Source organism: Macaca nemestrina, chromosome 13 (genome assembly GCF_043159975.1).
Source record: "Macaca nemestrina isolate mMacNem1 chromosome 13, mMacNem.hap1, whole genome shotgun sequence".
Lineage (NCBI taxonomy): Eukaryota > Metazoa > Chordata > Mammalia > Primates > Cercopithecidae > Macaca > Macaca nemestrina.
In genome coordinates this window covers 85,047,109-85,066,960 of record NC_092137.1, presented here as the reverse complement: position 1 = coordinate 85,066,960, position 19,852 = coordinate 85,047,109, and the positions used below count along the sequence as shown (strand labels likewise).

The following is a 19,852-nucleotide window of genomic DNA, read 5'->3' as shown; positions in this document are numbered from 1 at the left end:
TCAAAACTACTATGAGATATCATCTCACCCCAGTTAAAATGGCTTATATCCTAAAGACAGGCAATAACAAACTCTGATGAAGATGTGAAGAAGAGGTAACCCTTGTACACTGATGGTGGGAATGTAAATTAGTACAACCACTATGGAGAACTGTATGGAGGTTCCTCAAAAAATTAAAAATTGAGCTACCGTATGCTCCAGCAATCCCACTGCTGGATATATCCAAAAGAAAGGAACTCAGTACATTGAAGAGATATCTGTACTCCTATGTTTGTTCCAGCACTCTTTACACTAGATAAGATGTGGAAACAACCTAAGTGTCCAACAACAGATGAATGGATAAAGAAAATGTGGTATGTATACACAGTGGAGTACTATTCAGCCATAAAAAGAATGAGATCCAGTCATTTGTAACAACATGGATGGAACTGAAGATCATTATGTTAAGTGAAATAAGCTAGGCACAGAAAGACAAACATTGCATGTTCTCACTTATTTATGGGATCTGAAAATCAAAACAATTGAACTCATGGACACACAGAGTAGAAGGATGGTTACCAGCGACTGGGAAGGGTAGTTGGGGGTTGGTGGGGAGGTGGGGATGGTTAATGGGTACCAAAAAATAGAAAGAATGAATCAGACCCGCTATTTGATAGCACAACAGGGTGACTATAATCAGTAATAACTTAATTGTACATTTTAAAATAGTTTATAGAGTGTAATTGGATTGTTTGCAACTTAAAGGATAAATGCTTGAGGGGATGAATACCCCAATATCTATGAAATGCTTATTCCCATTGAATGCCTGTATCAAAACATCTCATGTACCCCATAAACATATGTACCTACAATGCACCCACAACATTAAAAAAATTTAAAAACAGCAAATGGATGTGTGCCTCTCTTTGGTGACAATTGGGAAGATGAAAGATAAGAGACTTTACCATTTGACTGCTAACCCACTCAATAAGGAAAAACCCAAGGGACAGTGAGGGGTGACAGACACCAAAGAAGAGGAATGTGAACCCCATATGTGAGGCTGTGGTGATATTAAAAAAAAAAAAAAAGAGTAGCACATGAATAGCAGAGCAGGTGCTGACATGGGACTCTTGGTCTGAGCAGTACAAAATGTAGTGTGCTCTTGCTATTTTTGCTGCTTTTGAATTCTGCTGTCACTTTAGAAGCAAGAGGCCTTTGGCTTGAATCTGGGTGTTTTCCACAACCTCACTAAATTACTCAATTTTAAAAGAAACCCAACTTCTCAATTTTTTTTTTTACTTGAGCAGGTTTCTATTCGAAAAACAAAAAAGCTTTAGATTTAGAATTTTTTTGATGAAGCAAATGTAAAAAGATTCAAACAAATATTAGGGCTCTGTGCACAGCAAGAAGCCTTTTGGAGACTGCTCTGAATAAGCAATATGTCAGGGCCAGGTATCTCTGAAGAGTAAGGCTGAGAGCCTAAAGACAGGGTGATATCTAGACATGCTGCCAAAAAAGTGAGTTTGAGAACCCTATTAGTGTCATAACTGGTGTGACCTGGGCATGAGACTCCTTGGTCCCTCAGCCTACAGATTCATGGAAGAGGGATTGGGAAAATATCCCAGCTATAATATCTAGTCTCTGCAAGACCTCTGGGACGTGCAGAATGAAGCACAGAGATTCAGGACAAGTTGTTTGGTTTTCTGCAGGACCTGATTGGTGGCCCTATGGAAGTTTAGGTACAGAAACCCATCTTGTCTGGAAGGACCTTGCTGTACATAGTATACACAACCCAGAGCTCACAGTGGAGAACTGAAGGGCTGGGAAGGGCCAAGACTTCTTCTAGGGATGTGGGCAATATGCCAAAGGGTGGGGAAAGGCTGAGATCTGGAGGCCATGTCGCTTTTCAGGGATCACTTTTGGGTCTGTGGCTGCAATTCTAATGCCAATTATTGCCAGTTTGCCCAAATACCTTAATACTACTACCTGGTTCCTTTCTGCTTATTTTCATCCTAATGTGAGGCCTTTGGTTATTCAATAATGATTTTGTTGCTAAATTACAGTATGCCTACTTGTAAAAATATGTTATCATACTAATATTCTCCGCTTATAAAAATCCAATTTGCCAACTTGTTTTTACTATTTTAAATATTCCCTAGCAATAGCCTATGGCAGAGAATCCTAGGGCAGTTCAATGGCTTGAAATTCTGGGTTGGTAATCCTATTTCACAGCTAAGATTCAGAGAGGTAAAGTTACTCTTCCAAGGCTGCACAGTCAGTAAATTGCCAGGAAAGGACATAGTCACCATATAACCTAGGTATTTTACTCTTAGGTATTTACCCATGCAAAATGAAAGAAAGTCTATATCTATACAAACACTCGCATGTGAATTTTCATAGCAGCTTTATTTGTAATACTTCTCAGCAATAAAAAGGAACAATCTGTTGATACGTACAACAACATGGTCATACCTGAAAAACATTAGCTGAGCAAAAAAAAAAAAAAAAAAAAAACAAACAAAAACAAACAAACAAACAAAAAACCAACCCAGACACGAAAGAGTACATATTGTTGTAACTGGGCATGGTGATCCATGCCTGTATTCCCAGCAACGCTGGCAGGTCACTAGAGGTCAGGAGTTTGAGACCAGTCTGGCCAATGTGGTGAAACCCCGTCTCTACTAAAAATATAAAAATTAGCCGAGCATGGTGGTGCGCACCTGTAGTCCCAGCTACTTGGGAGGCTGAGGCATGAGAATCGCTTAAACCCAGGAGGTGGAGGTTGCAGTGACCCAAGATCGTGTCACTGCACTCCAGCATGGGTGACAGAGTGAGACTCTGTCAAAAAAAAAAAAAGTACATATTGTCTAATTACAATGATACGAATCTCTAGAAAATACAAATCTAATTTATAGTGATAGGGAATAGATCAGTTATTACCTGGGGCTGGGAGAGGGGTAGGAGATTGACTGGCAAGGGGAACAAGGAAATTTGGGGGAGTGATGGAAATATTTTATATCTTGGTTACTTTGGTGGTTACATGGGCATATAAATGTGTACAAACTCACTGTACTGAATTTCTTAGAACACGTGCATTTTATAATATGTAACTTATAACAGTAAAATTGATTTAAAATTATATTTCCAGTATTACACCTCAAAATCACAGGTGGGAGTTTCTAAACATACAGATTTCCAGGACTCATGCCAGATCTGATGAATTAGAATCTTTGGCATTGGCACTCAGACAAGTATTTGCTCGAAAAATTCTTATAGGTGATTCACATGAATATCTCTGGTTAAGAACCACATCTGCAGGTGAAGAAATATAAAGATGAAAATATTTTAAAGTTATATTAGGTAGTAATGTCATAAAACAGTTTGCATAACATGATTATATTTTCGTAATCCCAGAATATATATAAACTCAGAAACTATGCAGAAGAAAAACATAACTATTTAGGAGATTTATGTTTATTTTTATGTGATGCCCTTTGCTATTCTGTGTGTTTAAAAATGAAGACCATATCCTAGTTTTACATTAAGAAAAATGAGTTACTTTTAAATTAGCATAAGAAAGCATAGGAAAGTATAAAGGGGAGGGAACACGAACTGGATGGAGGCCAGGATGAAACGGATCAGGAACACTGCTGAAAGATTTAGTTTTTGATAAAAAGAAATGATATCTGTCCCACATAGATGGAAGGAAGGTGGCAGTGTGTTAGGTAAAGTTATAGATTTGGGGCCTTATTTATTCTATTTCCTCTCTGAAGCAGGAGATGTGGTCAGCTGCTGAGAAGGGTGGAGGTGGGAGTGGTAGAGGCTTCATATAATTTATACGGGAGTTAATGTCTCTTCAGCCTTGGCTGTCCAGTTTAATTTCGGGGTCTGTGAACTGCTTACAATTGTATTCATGTTTGTGTGTGTGCATTTCTTTGTCTATAACATTGATAAGATTCTTAAAAGAGTCTGTGACCAATTACTTCTCACAGATGAGAATCAGACATAGTCTGTAAGTGGGGCACCCTTAAGTGTTGGCATAAGTCACAGGTTGCTCAACTTTCTGAGGGGTTTGTGATATCATATTCTGTTGCTTCATCACCACCTCGTGGTCAAATATATGCATTACCAGATTTTGAATCAGGGCAATTGTTTCTTAAATCTGAAAGGAACTTGAGGCATTATATGGTCTAGTGCCCCATTAGTTATGAGAAGTAATAATTATTATAAAGCTTTCCTTCAAAATATTGAACCAATGTGAATATGTACAAGTGATAAGCCCTGCCAAGCCTAGATAATTACATTTCAAGACTTAAAGGTCTTTGCAGAGGTGATCTTTAAGTTAGTGTTTTTGTGATTTGAAAAGGTCAAAGAGGCCGGGCGTGGTGGCTCATGCCTTTAATCCCAGCACTTTGGGAGGCCGAAGTGGATCACCTGAGGTCAGGAGTTCGAGACCAGCCTGGCCAACATGGTGCAACCCCGTCGCTACTAAAAATACAAAAATTAGCTGGGTACGGTGGTGAATGCTGGTAATCCCAGCTACTGGGGAGGCTGAGGCAGGAGTATCGATTGAACCCGGGAGGTGGAGGTTGCAGTGAGCCGAGATTGCCATTGCACTGCAGCCTGGGTGACAGAGCAAGACTCTGTCTCAATAAATAAATAAATAGTCAAAGGGCATTTAAACTTAATTGCATATTAAGATCACTTAGAGAGCTTTGAAAAATTCTGATGTCCAGGCCACACATCATACGAATTAAACTAAGAGTGAGATATCCAGACATTGATACTTTTTCTAAAGTGTCCCCTACCCCAGGTGATTCCACACAGACACCTCCGAGAGCCTCTGCCACAGCAGCTTGCTATTCAAGGTGTGATCCATTGACTAGCAGCATTGGTATCACCTGAGAGCTTGCTAGTCCTGCAGAATCTCAGATCCTGCTCCAGACCTCATGAATCAAACTGTATTTTAATAATTCCCAGGTGGTTCAGTTCATATTAAATTTTAGAAGTGCTGCTACGGAGAATAGAATTGGTGTCCAGTAGGCCTGCTGGATATGGAAGGCTGGAATGGTGCCTGGAAGGTGAGTTTCTCATCTTTGATCACGTCCAGTTACAGGGAAATGCATTATATCTGTGCCTCTGTTAGAGAGTTCTAATTTTCAGAAAGTTCTGTTTTGGGTAGATGTCAAAATCTACTCTATAGTCACTTCTACAAACTGTCCCTGGGGTTTTTTGTTTTTTGCTTTTTGTTTTTAATGTTTGAATGCAGATATTATTCTACCCTTAATTTTCCTTCTTTAAATCTCTCCCTCCTAAACTTCTGGTTTCTTTAGTCCATGTATGATAGTTTTGCAGAACTCTCTAGTAATTCTACACTAAAAATGGCTTTTGGGACAGAAAGTGGGATTTTGAATGTGATATGACATAATGAGTACAGTAGGAAAATGATTTCCCTTCATCTAGGAATTCTACTAATGTCTCCTTTTTGCTTCCTGAAAATCAGGATATTAGCCATGGCCTTTGTCAAATGCTACATTATAGAGAATCTGTATCCAGCAAACAAATCAACACTGATGGTCCCAGGGTCTCAGATCATTCATATGCTACCACTAATAGTGTCCTGAGCTCTCAGAGACAGACCAATGTGTGAGTCCTGGGCTGAGGTTTTTTGGACCTTTGTCTCCAGTGGAGCCAGACTCTTGTCCCCCACCCCCTTCTCCTAGGACCACATCCTTTCACAAAGACAGCCCTTCCCTCAGTGTGGCCGTCGGGGAAAACCTACAAACTGCAACTGCTGCCTCTGATCTCACTCTGTCCATTCTGTCTTGCCTTTGAGTCCAAACTCAAACTAATGACAACCACTCCTGTTCTTACTGTGGCCTTAGTCCCTCGTGCTTGACCATAACACACCTGTGTGCCTTGGTGGGGAGCCTTGTCTGTTGTTACGGTCTCTTAAAACTGAACAAACAGCCTATCGTGGACCCGTTTCATATCAGTTCTCCTTGTTAGAATATTTGATCTCAGCATCTCACCCCTTTACTCATCTTTGGGCCTGAAGCTGTTGTGTCTAACAAGGATGTCCCAGCCTAGATTCCTCTTGAACCATCTGCGTCACTTGCATAGCCATTTAGTCTTCTAGTGCTGATTCCTTCTGGAGCCTTTCAGTGATGACTCATTTACATAACTTTTTAACTACAGGAATTTCAACTATGTAGGCTCGGCCAACGATTTTTGCTTATAGAGTTCAAATTAGCACAGCATCTTGGAGAGAAATTTTTCAGCATTTGTTGAGTTTTGAAAGCTACGTGTATCTTTTAAAGGTAGTTTCTCTTTTGTAAATTTGACTTTAAAAATATGTGATCAGAGGCACAAAGATATTTATTTAAGGATTTTTATGGAAGCTATATTTAAATAAAATATAGTATCTAAACTATAATTCCCAATAAGTTGCTCTAGCCAATTAAAACAAAGAAGGAGAGCTATATGTATCGACATGAAATGGGGCAATATACTCAATATAGTGTTAAGTGAAAATGTGAGTTTCAGAATATTATACATTATTTCATTTTGTTTAAAAATATACACATGGTATATAATCTATACTTACGGTACAGAATCTGTATACATATATTATCTACATATAGCACAGAGCAGGGATTAGCAAACTCTAATGTATGGGTCAAATCCAGACGTCCACCTGTGTTTTTGTAAATAAAGTTTTATTGGATCATAGCCATGCCTTTAAAATAGTAAATGAAAATATTTACTATCTGGTCCTTTAAAGAAAAGATTTTCCAACCCCTGCTATAGTAAATATATATACATATAGTATATAGAAAATATATAGAATATACAGTATATATAGAAAGTGGTCACTATGTCAAGATAAATTACCATTTTAATTTTAGGAGAGTAAATCTTCTAGAAAATTTTTCAGTGCTGTCAGCTTTTGCTTGTGCTATGATTTTGTAGTGTGTGTCATTATTTTTTATTATCTTTAGACATATTGGAACTCAGTACGTTAATACTAGAAAGACTCCAGAAATTGTGGTTTCAAATGGTAAGAAGATAGCGACACACAGTGGGCAACAGCAGTAAGCTCTGAGAATTACATTCCCTGAGGCACTTAGGTATTTGGATAAAAAGTGTATGACAAGCTTATTCCCACAGATGTAAGAGCAATATGGCATTTTGACTATACCAAACTACTTTTATTTCTTCTTAAAACCCCACTACAAGAATTTCTTTAAAGTTGGAAACTCAGAAAAATTATGAGAATGGGAAAAGAAACAAAAATATGAAGTATGAATGGTAAGTGATTTAACAGACACAAAATAAAGGTGGACTCTAAGCAATGGTGAGAAAAGAGAATAACCAACTAATATATATAATAGAATCCTTGAAGCCTCTGGAATTCATGGCACCACACAGGTCTGGAAATAAGGGTTTAAACAAGGGGACTGGTTGACAGTCTGTTCAAGGATTGAATGAGTCTTCAGATTTGCTCCACCCTCCTCCAATCCCAGGACAAGACTGGAAATTTATTCTCTGGAGTGAGTAAAACAGAATGTCTCTACTCTAAGGGACAGTAGGCACTGTCCTTAAGGTACCCAAAGGTGGGTAACCTACTAAAAACAGTGTCGTTATCTGAATGTGAACATGCAAAATGACAAGATCACCCAACCCTCTTTCCCTTCTTAGCTCCCAGAATGGTGACATAGTGTGTTGAATCATTTCAATTTTCTTTAGACCTAAGGCATTCCCAGGATGGGGTCTTTCTGTTTTAAAATTCTGATAGGCCTGAGCAAACAAGGATGAGCTGGTTACCCTAGCCTCAAAGCACTGGTAGTTAGACCTCCACTTTCTGAGCAGTAGACTGGGAGAATCTTCTTGGAGAAATTTGACCAGCGCAAGGGGAAAGACCTGAATGTGTGGGCAGCCAGATTCTACGACTAAGTGACCCAGCCAGATCAACCCTGCAGTGAAGCATACAGTAAACAAGTTTTACCTGGGTACTGTTTTGTGTTTTTAGACTCCCTGTCTTAAAAATAGGCAGACAACTAAAGACTGTTACAAAATTCAAGGAAAGCCTCTAACACCAAAGACAGAAACCAAAACATTCAACAGAAAAAAACAACTTGAGAGGTAGGCACATGATTCAAAATGCAATGATCAGAGTCTTTATCTTGAATTTTAAAATGTGGATCTGGGAGAAAGAACACTTCTTCTGCAGTCCCAGCCATCATGTCCACAATGAAGGTAGAATGAAGGGAATAAGGTTATACTTATACTCGTCCCTTTATAGCAAAAAAGTAAAAGCTCTCCCAGAAGCTCCTATGTTTGATTTGGACTTATGTCTCATTGGATCCAATAGTCACACTTTGCTGAAAGGAATGCTGAGAAAGTAGAGAACAGAATTGTTGTAAGTGGCTTTTAACAGTCATGATCTACTCCCTGGGCTCATGGCCACTCCCCCTCGCACCCTAAAAAAGAAACAACGTAGGATTCTACTGACAAGAAAGAATAGGCAAAAAAGAAACTATATGGAAAATATGTCTGCCACAGGAACCAAAGTAAGAGGTTAAAATGTTAAAAATATAGTTGAAACTGGAACTCACATACATTGCTGGTGGAAATACAAAATGATACAGACACTGTGAAAAACAGTTTGACAGTTTCTTATTAAGGTAAAAATACGCTCTCTGGATTACTTGCCTACTCCACTCCTGGAGAGTTTCCTAGGTAAAATAAAAATGTATGGTTACCTCAAAACCTGTATTGCAGATGTTTTATAGCTACCTTATTTTTAATCTCCAAAACTGGAAGCAATCTGAAGATCTATCAATGGATGAATTGATAAACAAACCACGGTACATTTACCCAATGTACTATACAACTCAGCAATATAAAGGAACAAACTACTAATATGCATCAACTTGGATGAATCTCAAATGCATTATGCTAAGTGAAAGAAACCCAAGTAAAATTATATATTCATGGGCCGGGGCAGTGGTTCACACCTGTAAATTGGCACTTCGGGAGGTGGAGGTGGGTGATCACTCGAGGTCAGGAGTTTGAGACCATCGTGGCCAACATCGTGAAACCCCGTCTCTACTAAAGATATAAAAATTAGCCAGGTGTGGTGGCTTACACCTGTAGTTTCAGATACTCGGGAGGATGAGGCAGGAGAATCACTTGAACCCGGGAGGTGGAGGTTGCAGTGAACTGAGATAGTGCCACTGCACTCCATCCTGGGTGACAGAGTGAGACTCCATCTTAAAAATAAATAATACATTCATAATTCTACTCATATTCATTCTGGAAAAGGCAAAACTATAGTGATAGAAAATAGGTCAGTGATTACCAAGGGCTAGAGGTAAGAGGAGGGTTGACTTCAGTGAAGCATGGGGCAAATTTGGGAGATAAGGGAGGAGTTCTATATTTTGATTGTGGTGATGGTTATATGACTGGGTACCTTTTTCAAAATGCAAAGAATTGTACAGTAAAAGGGTGCTGTTTACTGAATGTACATTAAATTATACAAGAAAAAGCGGAAAAGAAAAGAAAGAAAAAGAGAAAGAAAAGAAAGGAGAAGGAAAAGAAAGAAAGAGTCAGAAAGAAAGAAACCATGCAGCTAAGGCTTTCTGGAAGAAGTTGCACAATAACATGAAAGTTGAACACTAAAGACATATCCTATTTCTGCGGAAAACAGTATGTGGTAGATACAAACATTTCTGCTGCTGCTTCAGGCCAAAAAGTCCAAGTATTAAAAAAATGTAAACAACTGAAAAAATGCTTTGTTCTGGGATTCATAGTGTATGGTGGGGGTATTGGTCTTCACTAGGGCCTGAGGGACACAAGATTCAGAAACATCAACAGCGGTGTCATTTCAAGCATCTGTTGATAGTGAGTCTCTATGTTAGTGGTTCTCAAAGTGTGTTCCCTGGGCAGCAGTATCAAGTTCCCTGGGAACTTGTTAGAAATGAAAATTTTGCAGCCCCATCTGAGAACTACTGAATCAGAAACTCTGGAGATGAGGTCTAACAACCCATTTTTTAACAAGTCTTCTGGGTGATTCTGAGGCATGTTTAAGTTTGAGAACACTGCTCTAGATTAAACAAATATGGGGTCAAGGAGTGAACTGTGGGTCTAACCAATTCAGAGTGAATTCTAGCAAGTTCACAGACCATATTCTCTAAAAAGCCTTAAGAATAAGGAGGTGCAAGGCAGAGCTAATTTTATGGAGTTTCTGTAAGAGAAAGAAAGAATGAAAGAACAGAGAAAGAAAGAAAAAAAGGAAAGAGAAAGAATACTTGTTAGTATGTGAAGATATCGCTTGGGGCCTTTGCAGGGCCTTGGAAGGAATTTGTCCAAGCAAGGATCCTAAAGCCTAAGCTCCATTCAGTACTTATTAAACCTGCGTCTGTAGGTGTAGGTGATACATATCTTTTAACTTCAAAAGTATATCATCTGTAAGGAATAATTTTTTTCAGCATCACTCTGACTCCTGTGCCTTTCTAAAGAAAGAAATAATGATGCTTCCCTGATTCAACAATTGAAGAATACATAATTTTCTGGTGGGAATGTGAATTACAGTGTGACCCAGGTAGCAATTATTCAATTAATGTTGACCCTAAAGACACTCTCATGTTCTCTACCAATAACTTCCAGAAAGTAAAAAGAAATTTAAAAGATAAAAAAGAAAGCAAAAAAGAAACTCTTACATATGCACACTGTTGAAGTTATAGGGAGGCCAATAACATACCCCCCTTTTCACTGACTGATTTCAGACCTATTTGAGAAATAGATACAGGAGCTAAGTAAATAATCTATATCATCTTTATCATTGGTAAAGCTATTATGAGGGAAGAGAGCTTGTGGTGAGGGCCAAGTGAGCTTATCTGTGCTCCCTGCCACTCACCATCCACATTCCCACCTCCAATCTATACCTAGAGGTAGCTCACCCCAAACAAAGTTTGGATCAGAAGTAATGGCCCTACATCACTCATTTAATGCCTGCTATGGTAGACAGAATAATAGCTCCCAAAGATGTCTAGGTCCTCATCCTGGAAAGTGTAAATATGTTTCCTTACATGGCAAAAGGGACTTTCCAGATGTGATTAAAGTAAGGATCTTGAAATGGGGAGATTATCCTGGATTATTCAGGCAGGCCCAATGTAATCATAATGGTCCGCATAAGAGGGAGGAGGCAGGAAGATCAAATTAAAAAAAAGAAGTGATGGCAGAAGTAGAGGTTGGAGTGGTATAATTTAAAGCTGAAAGAAGGGGCCAGGAGCCAAGGAATGTGGGTGGCCTCTAGAAATTGGAAAAGATAAAGATTCACTCCTAGAGCCTCCAGAAGGGATGCATCACTGCCAACATCTTAATTTAGATTTAACTTTATATTTCTGACCTCCAGAACAGTAAGAGAATAAATTTGTGTTGTTTTAAACAACATTACCTTTGTGGTAATTTTTTACTCCCACTGTAGAAAACTAACATACCTGCCTAGTATTCCTATCGTTGGGCATCTAGACCAGTTCTTATTTTCCTTTGCACATCTCTGTAAGCATGTATGAATTATTTTCTCAGGACATTTTTTTAATGCCTAAGAACAGAGTACTCAATTTATATTCTCCAAACTGAGTATAAAAGTAGACTGGAATCCTAAGAGTGTGTCAGTTGGCAAGACAGGATCTCTTTTAAAAGACAGCTTTGAAATGTACAAATATTCCACCATGTCATGATGTCCTAGATTAGGTTGTTTGTCCCCAGGAATGTACTTTCTGTCTTTGCAGTTTTCTCCATAGACAGGGACTTGGTACCAGGTCCAAAGAGTGTAATCAGCAATTCGGTAACAGGTTTTAAGTGCTGACCTCAGATCTCCCACTGACCTGGAAAGGGGCCTGCCCTTGCTCTCTGGCTTCTTCCACCAGTTGGCCCAAATATCTGTGAAATTCAAGCAGTGCTTCGTCACGGGCAGACTTGAGGCCTATTCACAGGTAGCATTATTTGGCAAGTGTCTGCAAGTGCTGCTCAGGATTTAACCACAAATCTTTCTTATATTGTCTATGGCTTTAATGCAAGAGATAAATTTGAGTTCTGTCTCCACCATCCAGGGTCGGGAAATAACAAACATTTTTGGTTCTGCAGGAATTACTTTTTGTTAGCCAGGGTTACAACATGAGCCAGACTTCATGTGGCTAGGGGGATGAATACCATTGCAGTTGCTCAAGCTGTCAGTGATAAGTTGGGTTTTCTCAACTCTTCACAGGGTTCATATTATTCTAGTCGAGGCTGTGGCTATAATAACTGTGGTGCCTGGATTTGAGGCATTCAGATAATATCCTATATTTATGTAGCAGCACCTTCTATTGTCCAGTGGAATTTCAATGCACATTGGATCCTCGAAGTAGTTCTGGAGCAGAGGAGGGGTAGAAATAAATGTTGCCACTTGGCAGATGAGAAATTTAATGCAGAGAGAAATTGCACTTTTAGAAGTCTTATGTAATCAATGGCAGGACAAAAATTTTGGGTCTCCTGACTCCCAGACCACATTTACCCTTTTTGTCTGTGGTAAATGAGTAAGAAAGAAAAATGCAAACCTGTGTGAAGCTAAAGTTTATGTTGTCAGACCTGTGGCTGGGTTTTTTTGGACTCCTTTGGCATCCCCAGGTGAGTCTTTGCTCTCCAGGTATCAGAGAGCCTCTTTTGCTCACCCTTGTAATCCGCCACTGACCACTGGTCCAGACACATAAATGATGCTAAATAAATATTTGTTGAATGAATAAGTGATTGATTGGTTCTAATCATTAAACTCCTAAGCCACTGGGTCCAGGGAACACTGTAGATGGTTTTGTAGAACCAGTTTCCTCTGGCCTCTTTGTCTCTTGTCTACTGAATGTTTTGTTCTTCTATCGCATTTGTGGTGAAAGAAAACTCTTTCTTGCCATGGGAAAGGCAAACAGCCACGTAGACCTGGAAGACAGCCAGGTTTGTATGGGCAATAAAGGAGGCAAGCCAGTTAGCTATTAACCAGCACAGAAAATAATTCAACTGATTATCACTCTAGTCACTTGCCTTTGGAGGCCTTTTCCTGACTTTTTCCAGCCCAGAGCGGTAAGATTAAGGCCTTGGGCAATCACAGTGTACATTTGTTTTCCCTGCCTTTCTCCAACTGTATCCAGGTGTCAGCAGGTTATAATAAACACCAGGCAGCTTGAGGTGGAAGAAGTCACAGACAGGCAGGCTGAGGGGTGAGTAAAGCTGGAGGAGGGGGAACCTCAAGAAACTGATGACTTCAAATCTATTTGGGCACCATTTAAGGAGAGCCCCAAGCTTGTTCCCCACTGGTGGCTTTTCAAGGTTTTGGGGTCCTTGTATTTAATACTTAAAGTAAAGGTACAGAATTGTGAACGTGTTGGCATGTGTTTTAGAAAGGTTGAGTAGTTTAAGGGTAGTGTGTAGGATAAACTAATGTCTTTAATGAGAAATGAGGCAGAAAAGGGAGTTTGAGCTGAAGCTATGGAAGTCTCAAAGGGGTAAATGCATCAGCTAAGATAAAATATTTTCCATATTATCACACGAAGTTGATACCACTGGCAAAATCAGTTTTAACCCCTTTTTAACAACTTAGTATCGCAAGTATTTATCCTATGAGGAATAAAGATTTTTGAACATGGGGACACATCAAATAATTTAAAACTTTTGTTTCAATTCTGCTTCTGAAAGCATGCAAATCAAATCAGGAGGTTGGAGGTGGGGACAAGGCCAGCAATGCATCTTGTGTGCCCTGAAATATTTCTAGGTCCCACAGATGAGCAGGAATCAGTGGTTGGGGATGTATTAGTGTGGAAAGGGTGGAAGATCCCAAAGAAATATCAATTCAGATGGGCAGACATATGTTGCACTAAGACCCACTTTTACCGTAGAGATAGAGCTGGGTTGAACACTGAACTGGGCACATAATTGGCCTTTAGGAAGGGTTTGGGAGGGTGTCAATCTCCAATATTGGAGAACAAAACCAAAACCCCTCTTGAGCAGAAAGGATGTGTGTTTACAGCAGCACATAGTACAGCCTCATGTAATCTTGTTGTTCTGCCCCTCTATAGGTTCCACCCACCATCCAACTTACTCATCCTAGGTCTTAATGCAGGAAGATGATGAAAACATCTAGAGTCCAGATGATGGTGCAAATCACTTCTTTACTGTCCCCATAAAGTCTTTCATTCCATCAGAGTCAGACCTGAGTAGACACCCAAAGGACCCAGTCTCCTTCCGTTCCTTGTTTTCTTCTTCTTTACTTTCTACCCCTCGGACCTCCCCAGGGTTCTACCTGCATCCTGCCCCACCTCCATCCTGTGTTTGAGACAGTGAAACTCATTCCAGGCTCCCTCCTGGAAGGACAATGGTGAATAGACTATTATGCTAATTCTTAAGAGTAGAGCACCTACATACAAACCCCCCATCAGATAACATTGATCACTCTCATGGCATCAATTCAACACATTATTGTTTTAAAAATTCCCCTTTCATTAGAGATTGGGATGGAGAAGAATAAAGGAGGTCAGAGAGACTTGAACTCTATTCTGTCATACTTTTACGGTCATTTAACTGCTTCTTGTGCCTTGGCCTTATTTTCTAAGTTAGACTGTTAGCGAAAGCTGAATTTTTGCCTTCTCCTGAATTTCCCAAAGCACTCAGAACAGGACTGGGTTCAGAACTCAGAATTATAGAATCTCTGGAATACAAGAAAACCTGTTGATACCATTTAGTCTAGTATTTGCAACCCTGATGCACACTTGAATAACTGGAGTGCTGTGGCAGGTAGAACAATGGCTCCCCAAAGATATACACATTCTCATCTGTGGAATCTGTGACCATGCTGCCATACATGGCGAAAGGGACTTGCTGATGTGACTAAACTTAAGGACCTCAAGATAAGAAGATTATCTCAGATTATTCATGTAGGCCCAATCTAATTGGATGAGTCCCTAAAAGTGGAGGAACTTTCCCAGCTGTGTTCAGAGGGAGATGTGACTACAAGAGAATGGTCAGAGTGGTGCAGCATTACTGGCCTTGAAGTTGGAAAAAGAGGTCACAAACGAAGAAATATGGGCAGCCTCTAGAAGCCAGAAGAGGCATAGGAAGAAACTTTCCTCCACAGCCTCCAGTAGAGAAAGCGGCCCTGCTAACATCTTGGTTTGAGCTGAAATAACAACTTCTGGTTTTGGTGAACATTGTGTCTGCATCACGTACTACAACACTTTGCTCTCAGGTTTTGGTTCCAGGCCAAGATGAAATAGACATACTTTATCCTATTCTTCCAGTTGAGTACAGCTACAGTTCCTGCACATTATACATGAATATAAGGAGACTCTGAAATGTGGAGAGAAGATGGCACGTTGACTAGGGATCTAGGGACCTAAGGGATGATTTGATGATGAGTTTTCTGGAATTTCTTTCTGCCTCATATATCCTGGACTAGATGCAAACGTCAGCAACCCAGACACGCTAAAAGGAATAGAAAAGCATGCTCTCTCTAGCCAAAAGATGGGGAAAGGGGCAGCTTAGCAGGACAGAAATCTTTTAGAGTATAACTACCCTACCCCAGCCAAACACCATGGGCAAAAACACAGTCCCATCCCCATTTCTGTCAACAAAAGCCAAGTGGGTAACCTAGATTTCCATTCTTGTTCAGTTATAACGGGTGTCCCCTGCACCCCCAGAAACCAGGATAGTAGGGTGATGTCTTTGTGGGGAGCTGGGACTTTTATCCCTACTTAGAAATAATAAAGCCCTCCCCAAAAGGTGTCAGTGGAGGCCACACACGAAGATGCTGGACTTCCTGCCTGACCATAATGAGGTACCCTTCCCTCTCCCTGCCTGTTATGTCAGAGGAGGACAAATGAGAAGCTGGAAATGTCACCATTAGGCATACTCCATGTCCTGAATGTTCATTGTACTTCCTATAAACCTATAATTATTTTAAAATAAGGTTTTTATATGAAACCCATAAACTTTGCTGTGCTCTTTCTCATGCCCTCATGCTTATTCTAGGTGACTATATATTCTGGGGAGGTGGAGGAGTAGGGAGAAACGTGGGGAAAGAGAAGAGGAAAGAGAGAGAGCACACAACTTACCATGACTGTGCAAATTTCCAAGACCCATCTCCAAGTTTGTCCTATCTCTAGGTTGATTGTTTCACAGTTGGTAGGTAGTTTGGAACACTATCTCTCTCTATGGCATTCGGTTATCCTCAATATTGGCTGGCACGTGTAAATAGGTGTAAATAGCATAAGGAGGAATATCAAAGCTTTGAGTATAAAATCCTGAGAGCTACTGGTCAAAAGCAGGGAGTTGCCAAATGCCAGGGACTGGATAAGAGTCAGGTGGGGAGCTTTTCAAAAATACAAATTTTTGGCCAGGAGCAGTGGCTCACACGTGTAATCCCAGCACTTTGGAATCCCAACACCTGAGGATTGCTTGATCCTAGGAATTCAAGACCAGCCTGGGCAACATAGTGAGACCCTGTATCTACACCCCAAAATTAAAAAATTAGCCAGGCATGCTGCCACACACCTGTAATCCTAGCTGTTTGGGAGGCTGATGTGGGAGGATCACTTGAGCCTAGGAGTTGGAGGCTGCAGTGAACTCCGGAAAGGAGCTGCAAAGGTAGCAGGGAGGTGTGAACCAGCAGAGAGAGATGGAGAAGGATGTAATTAGTCCATGTGTGATGGTGGCACCATGGGGAGGGTTGTCATGGGGAGAGCTACAGAAGCACATAGCAGCAGGTGTGGAGGGAGGCCTTGCTCACTGCTTCTTGGGGCTGGAAGGAGGATTTCTGTGGTATCCTTTGTGAGCTATGATCATACCACTGCTCTCCTGCCTGGGTAACAAAGTGAGATTCTGTTTCCAAAAAAAAAAACAAACCATAAAATAAAATGTATTACCCTCACTGCTTTGTGTTTAGCTCCCACTTGTCTGACACCTGCATTTTTGTCTCCTCGTCGGGGCTTGAGTCCTGCTGGCAGGAAAGTAAGCCAGGGAGGCATGGAAGGCGTCCCAGGCCCCCTACACTCAATCTGTGCTCCTTCAGCACTATGATTGCCTTCGACAATAAGAACAAGTTGACCAAAAAACCTAGAGTGTCATTCAGAGCCACATCTGCTAGGCCCTGATAAGTCATATCCACATCTGCCCCGAGGGGCTACCTCCTGAGTAGCAGTTGTTGGAGAAAATAGAGCTGTGAATCTGGGGTTGCTGCCTGTCATGAGTGAGACAGCGGCTGGTCTGGACAGATCCCTTGGACTGTCTTAAGGCTGCAAGAAGACAAAGAATTCTCAGCTTCCTCTAGAAGGGAGCAGTTTGCATTATCTCTCGTGGTCTATATTTTTAAAATGAGATGATGCTATTCAATAGCCTGACACATTAAATGCCTGTCTGGTTATATTTCACTTTCAGGAAGATCCAAAACTTTGGCCATCTATTTCACCTTGAAGCATGACTTAAATGTCAGCTCCAATACCACTTAAAAATAAGTTAATTGGATCAGAGGGAAAGATAACTGACATTTACCAAGGACCTTCCTTGGGCCAAGAAGTGTGCAATATACTTTTTTTCTGTGTTGTTCTTTCTATTTTGTATCATAACCCTGTGAGGTAGGTATTGTGATCCATATTTTATATATAGTGGAAGCTATACAAGAGGAATATTCCCCTAAAAATTAAATCTGTGAAGGTGTTTGCATGTCTGTGTTTTTGTCAGGAGGTGGGTTCCCTCCTCTTTGGCAAAAAAAAGTTGCCAGCTATGTCACAGGAGATAGCCGAACCAGTCCTCTAGGACTACTGTGGTACTGCTCAGCAGGAAAGCATTGCTCAGCAATGCTGCCTGAGAATGCAGGCTTCTATGGCTTAACATCTGTCACCTCTAAATCTTTGTGCCAGAGTGGCATAGACCAGTAGGTCACTTCCTGCCTCCTTATGATTGTCATAAGCATCAAGAGGTACAAATGGGGACAGAGAAGGTAGACCTGAACAGCTGACCTCCCTGGTGTTTGCGGCATATGGGGAACAAAGCTGAGCATATGAGTTGCTCCTCGTGTCCTGTTAAATTCAAGTGAGGAATCTGAGACTCAGAGAAATTAGGTGACCTTCCCAAGGTGACACTGCTGTGACCTCTGCTGAAGCAGAGATCTGAGCTCCGAACTGTTGATGGTGAAGTCCATGTGTATTCTTTTCCACACGTTAGTGAGCTTTATCACTTTCATTAGCACTGGGTGAACATGTGAGGCTATTTTCATTTGTTTTTCAAGGTACATCTTGTTTCTTTCCACTTACTATTTTATTTTGCTTCTCTTAAGTTCATAGAGGAATTTTTTTAAAGGATAGATATCATCTCAGTGTTATTACGCATTTGCCTAAAACCATGGAGTAAATGGAATAATCTGGGACATAGGGGTTAGTGTAAGGCTTTGGGGCCTTAAGTGGTGGTAGCAGGACACAGATTCAAGGATATGGAGCTATCTGCCTGGCATGTCTGCTGCCCACTGCTGCCCAGCCCACTAGCATCTGGCCCTACAAGTACACACAAGTCTTTCTAATCAGTTAGTCCTGATGTGTTTGCTAGAAGATCCAAAACAGAGGCATTTTCTTATTGAAGGATTTGGATGGAATGGTGAGGATGCAGGCCTGGAGTAAGACAAGCCCTCATGACTTCTTCTTTTCTTTTCTTCTTCTTTTTTTTTTTTTTTTTTTTTTTTTTGTTGTTGTTGTTGAGACAGAGTTTTGCTCTGGTACCCAGGCTAGAGTGCAATGGCGCAATTTGGGCTCACTGCAACCTCTGCCTCTCAGGTTCAATCAATTCTCCTGCCTCAGTCTCCCCAGTAGCTGGGATTACAGACGCCTGTCACCATGCTCAGCTAATTTTTGTATTTTCGGTAGAAACGGGGTTTCTCCATGCTGGTCAGGCTGGTCTTGAACTCCTGACCTCAGGTGATCCACCCACCTTGGCCTCCCAAAGTGCTGGGATTACAGGCGTGAGCCACTGTGCCTGGCCATGACTTCTTTAAGTAACTGGTTCCAGCTATGTCTGAAGGCTTGCCCTAGTTTTCCAGTTAAATGAGCCTAAGAAAATAATGGTCTATATTTGTTGAGTATTTACTATTGTATACTAGGATTTAGTCTCTCTTCTATGTGCATTACATAGATTATTTCATTTAATCCACACAACAACTATATGAGGTAGGTACTATTATTATCCCTATTTACAAGTGAGGAGCTGAGGCACACAGGTTTCCAGGTGAGATATAGAACTGAGGAATGTGCTTACAGTGCAACAAAACCATAATCTTTGGGGTTTTCTTTTCTGCTGGATAGAAATAATTTGCATTTCTACCAGAATAAAAGTCTATTAAGTCAACATAGCTTCACAGAGTCTGGGTCCTAACCACATCTCTTCATCTATTAAAAATAAAACCTATTGATTTTTCTTTATTTTATAAAATGGAGTAACCTCAGGGAAAATTTGGAAGACAATAAATCCCAAAGTAGAAATTATCTATAAAATCTATAATGAAGCAGCACATAATTTTTGTATTAACTGTAAAACCAAATCAAGTAAAGGCTCATCTTTGTAGAGAATAACTCTTTGGTGGGCTTGTTAGACAATGTTGCAGAATGGCACTGAAAGGGCATGCTTCCTTTTAAGTCCAAACAGACCCCATCAATTGCTGTTAAGTGACATCACTCTGCAAAGCCCAGCACTCTCACTTATTTCACAACTATATAAAGCTCCAATGAAAAAGGCAACTATCCCAGCCCTAAGTCATGAAAATGCTGAAGAAGATGAATGGCAGAGCCTGAGCTAGAGCTTC

General features: G+C 40.5%; 1 protein-coding gene across 8 annotated transcripts in view; it reads right to left on the bottom strand.

The window, feature by feature from the left end:
- LOC105465361 (dynein axonemal heavy chain 6) overlaps positions 1–19,852 on the bottom strand; it is a 383,399-nt gene that overhangs the window by 342,987 nt on the left and 20,560 nt on the right. For 2 of the 8 annotated variants that reach the window (XM_011713769.3, XM_011713771.3), the window contains exon 1: positions 14,114–14,671. The exons of 3 other annotated variants lie outside the window; for them this stretch is intronic. In XM_011713769.3, the coding sequence (XP_011712071.2) occupies positions 14,114–14,117 (4 nt within the window). In that variant the 5' untranslated portion in view covers positions 14,118–14,671. Of the gene's footprint in view, positions 1–14,113; positions 15,416–19,852 lie in introns of those variants that run through there. 3 more of the 8 variants (XM_011713770.3, XM_071076975.1, XM_071076977.1) reach the window with 3 other exon arrangements.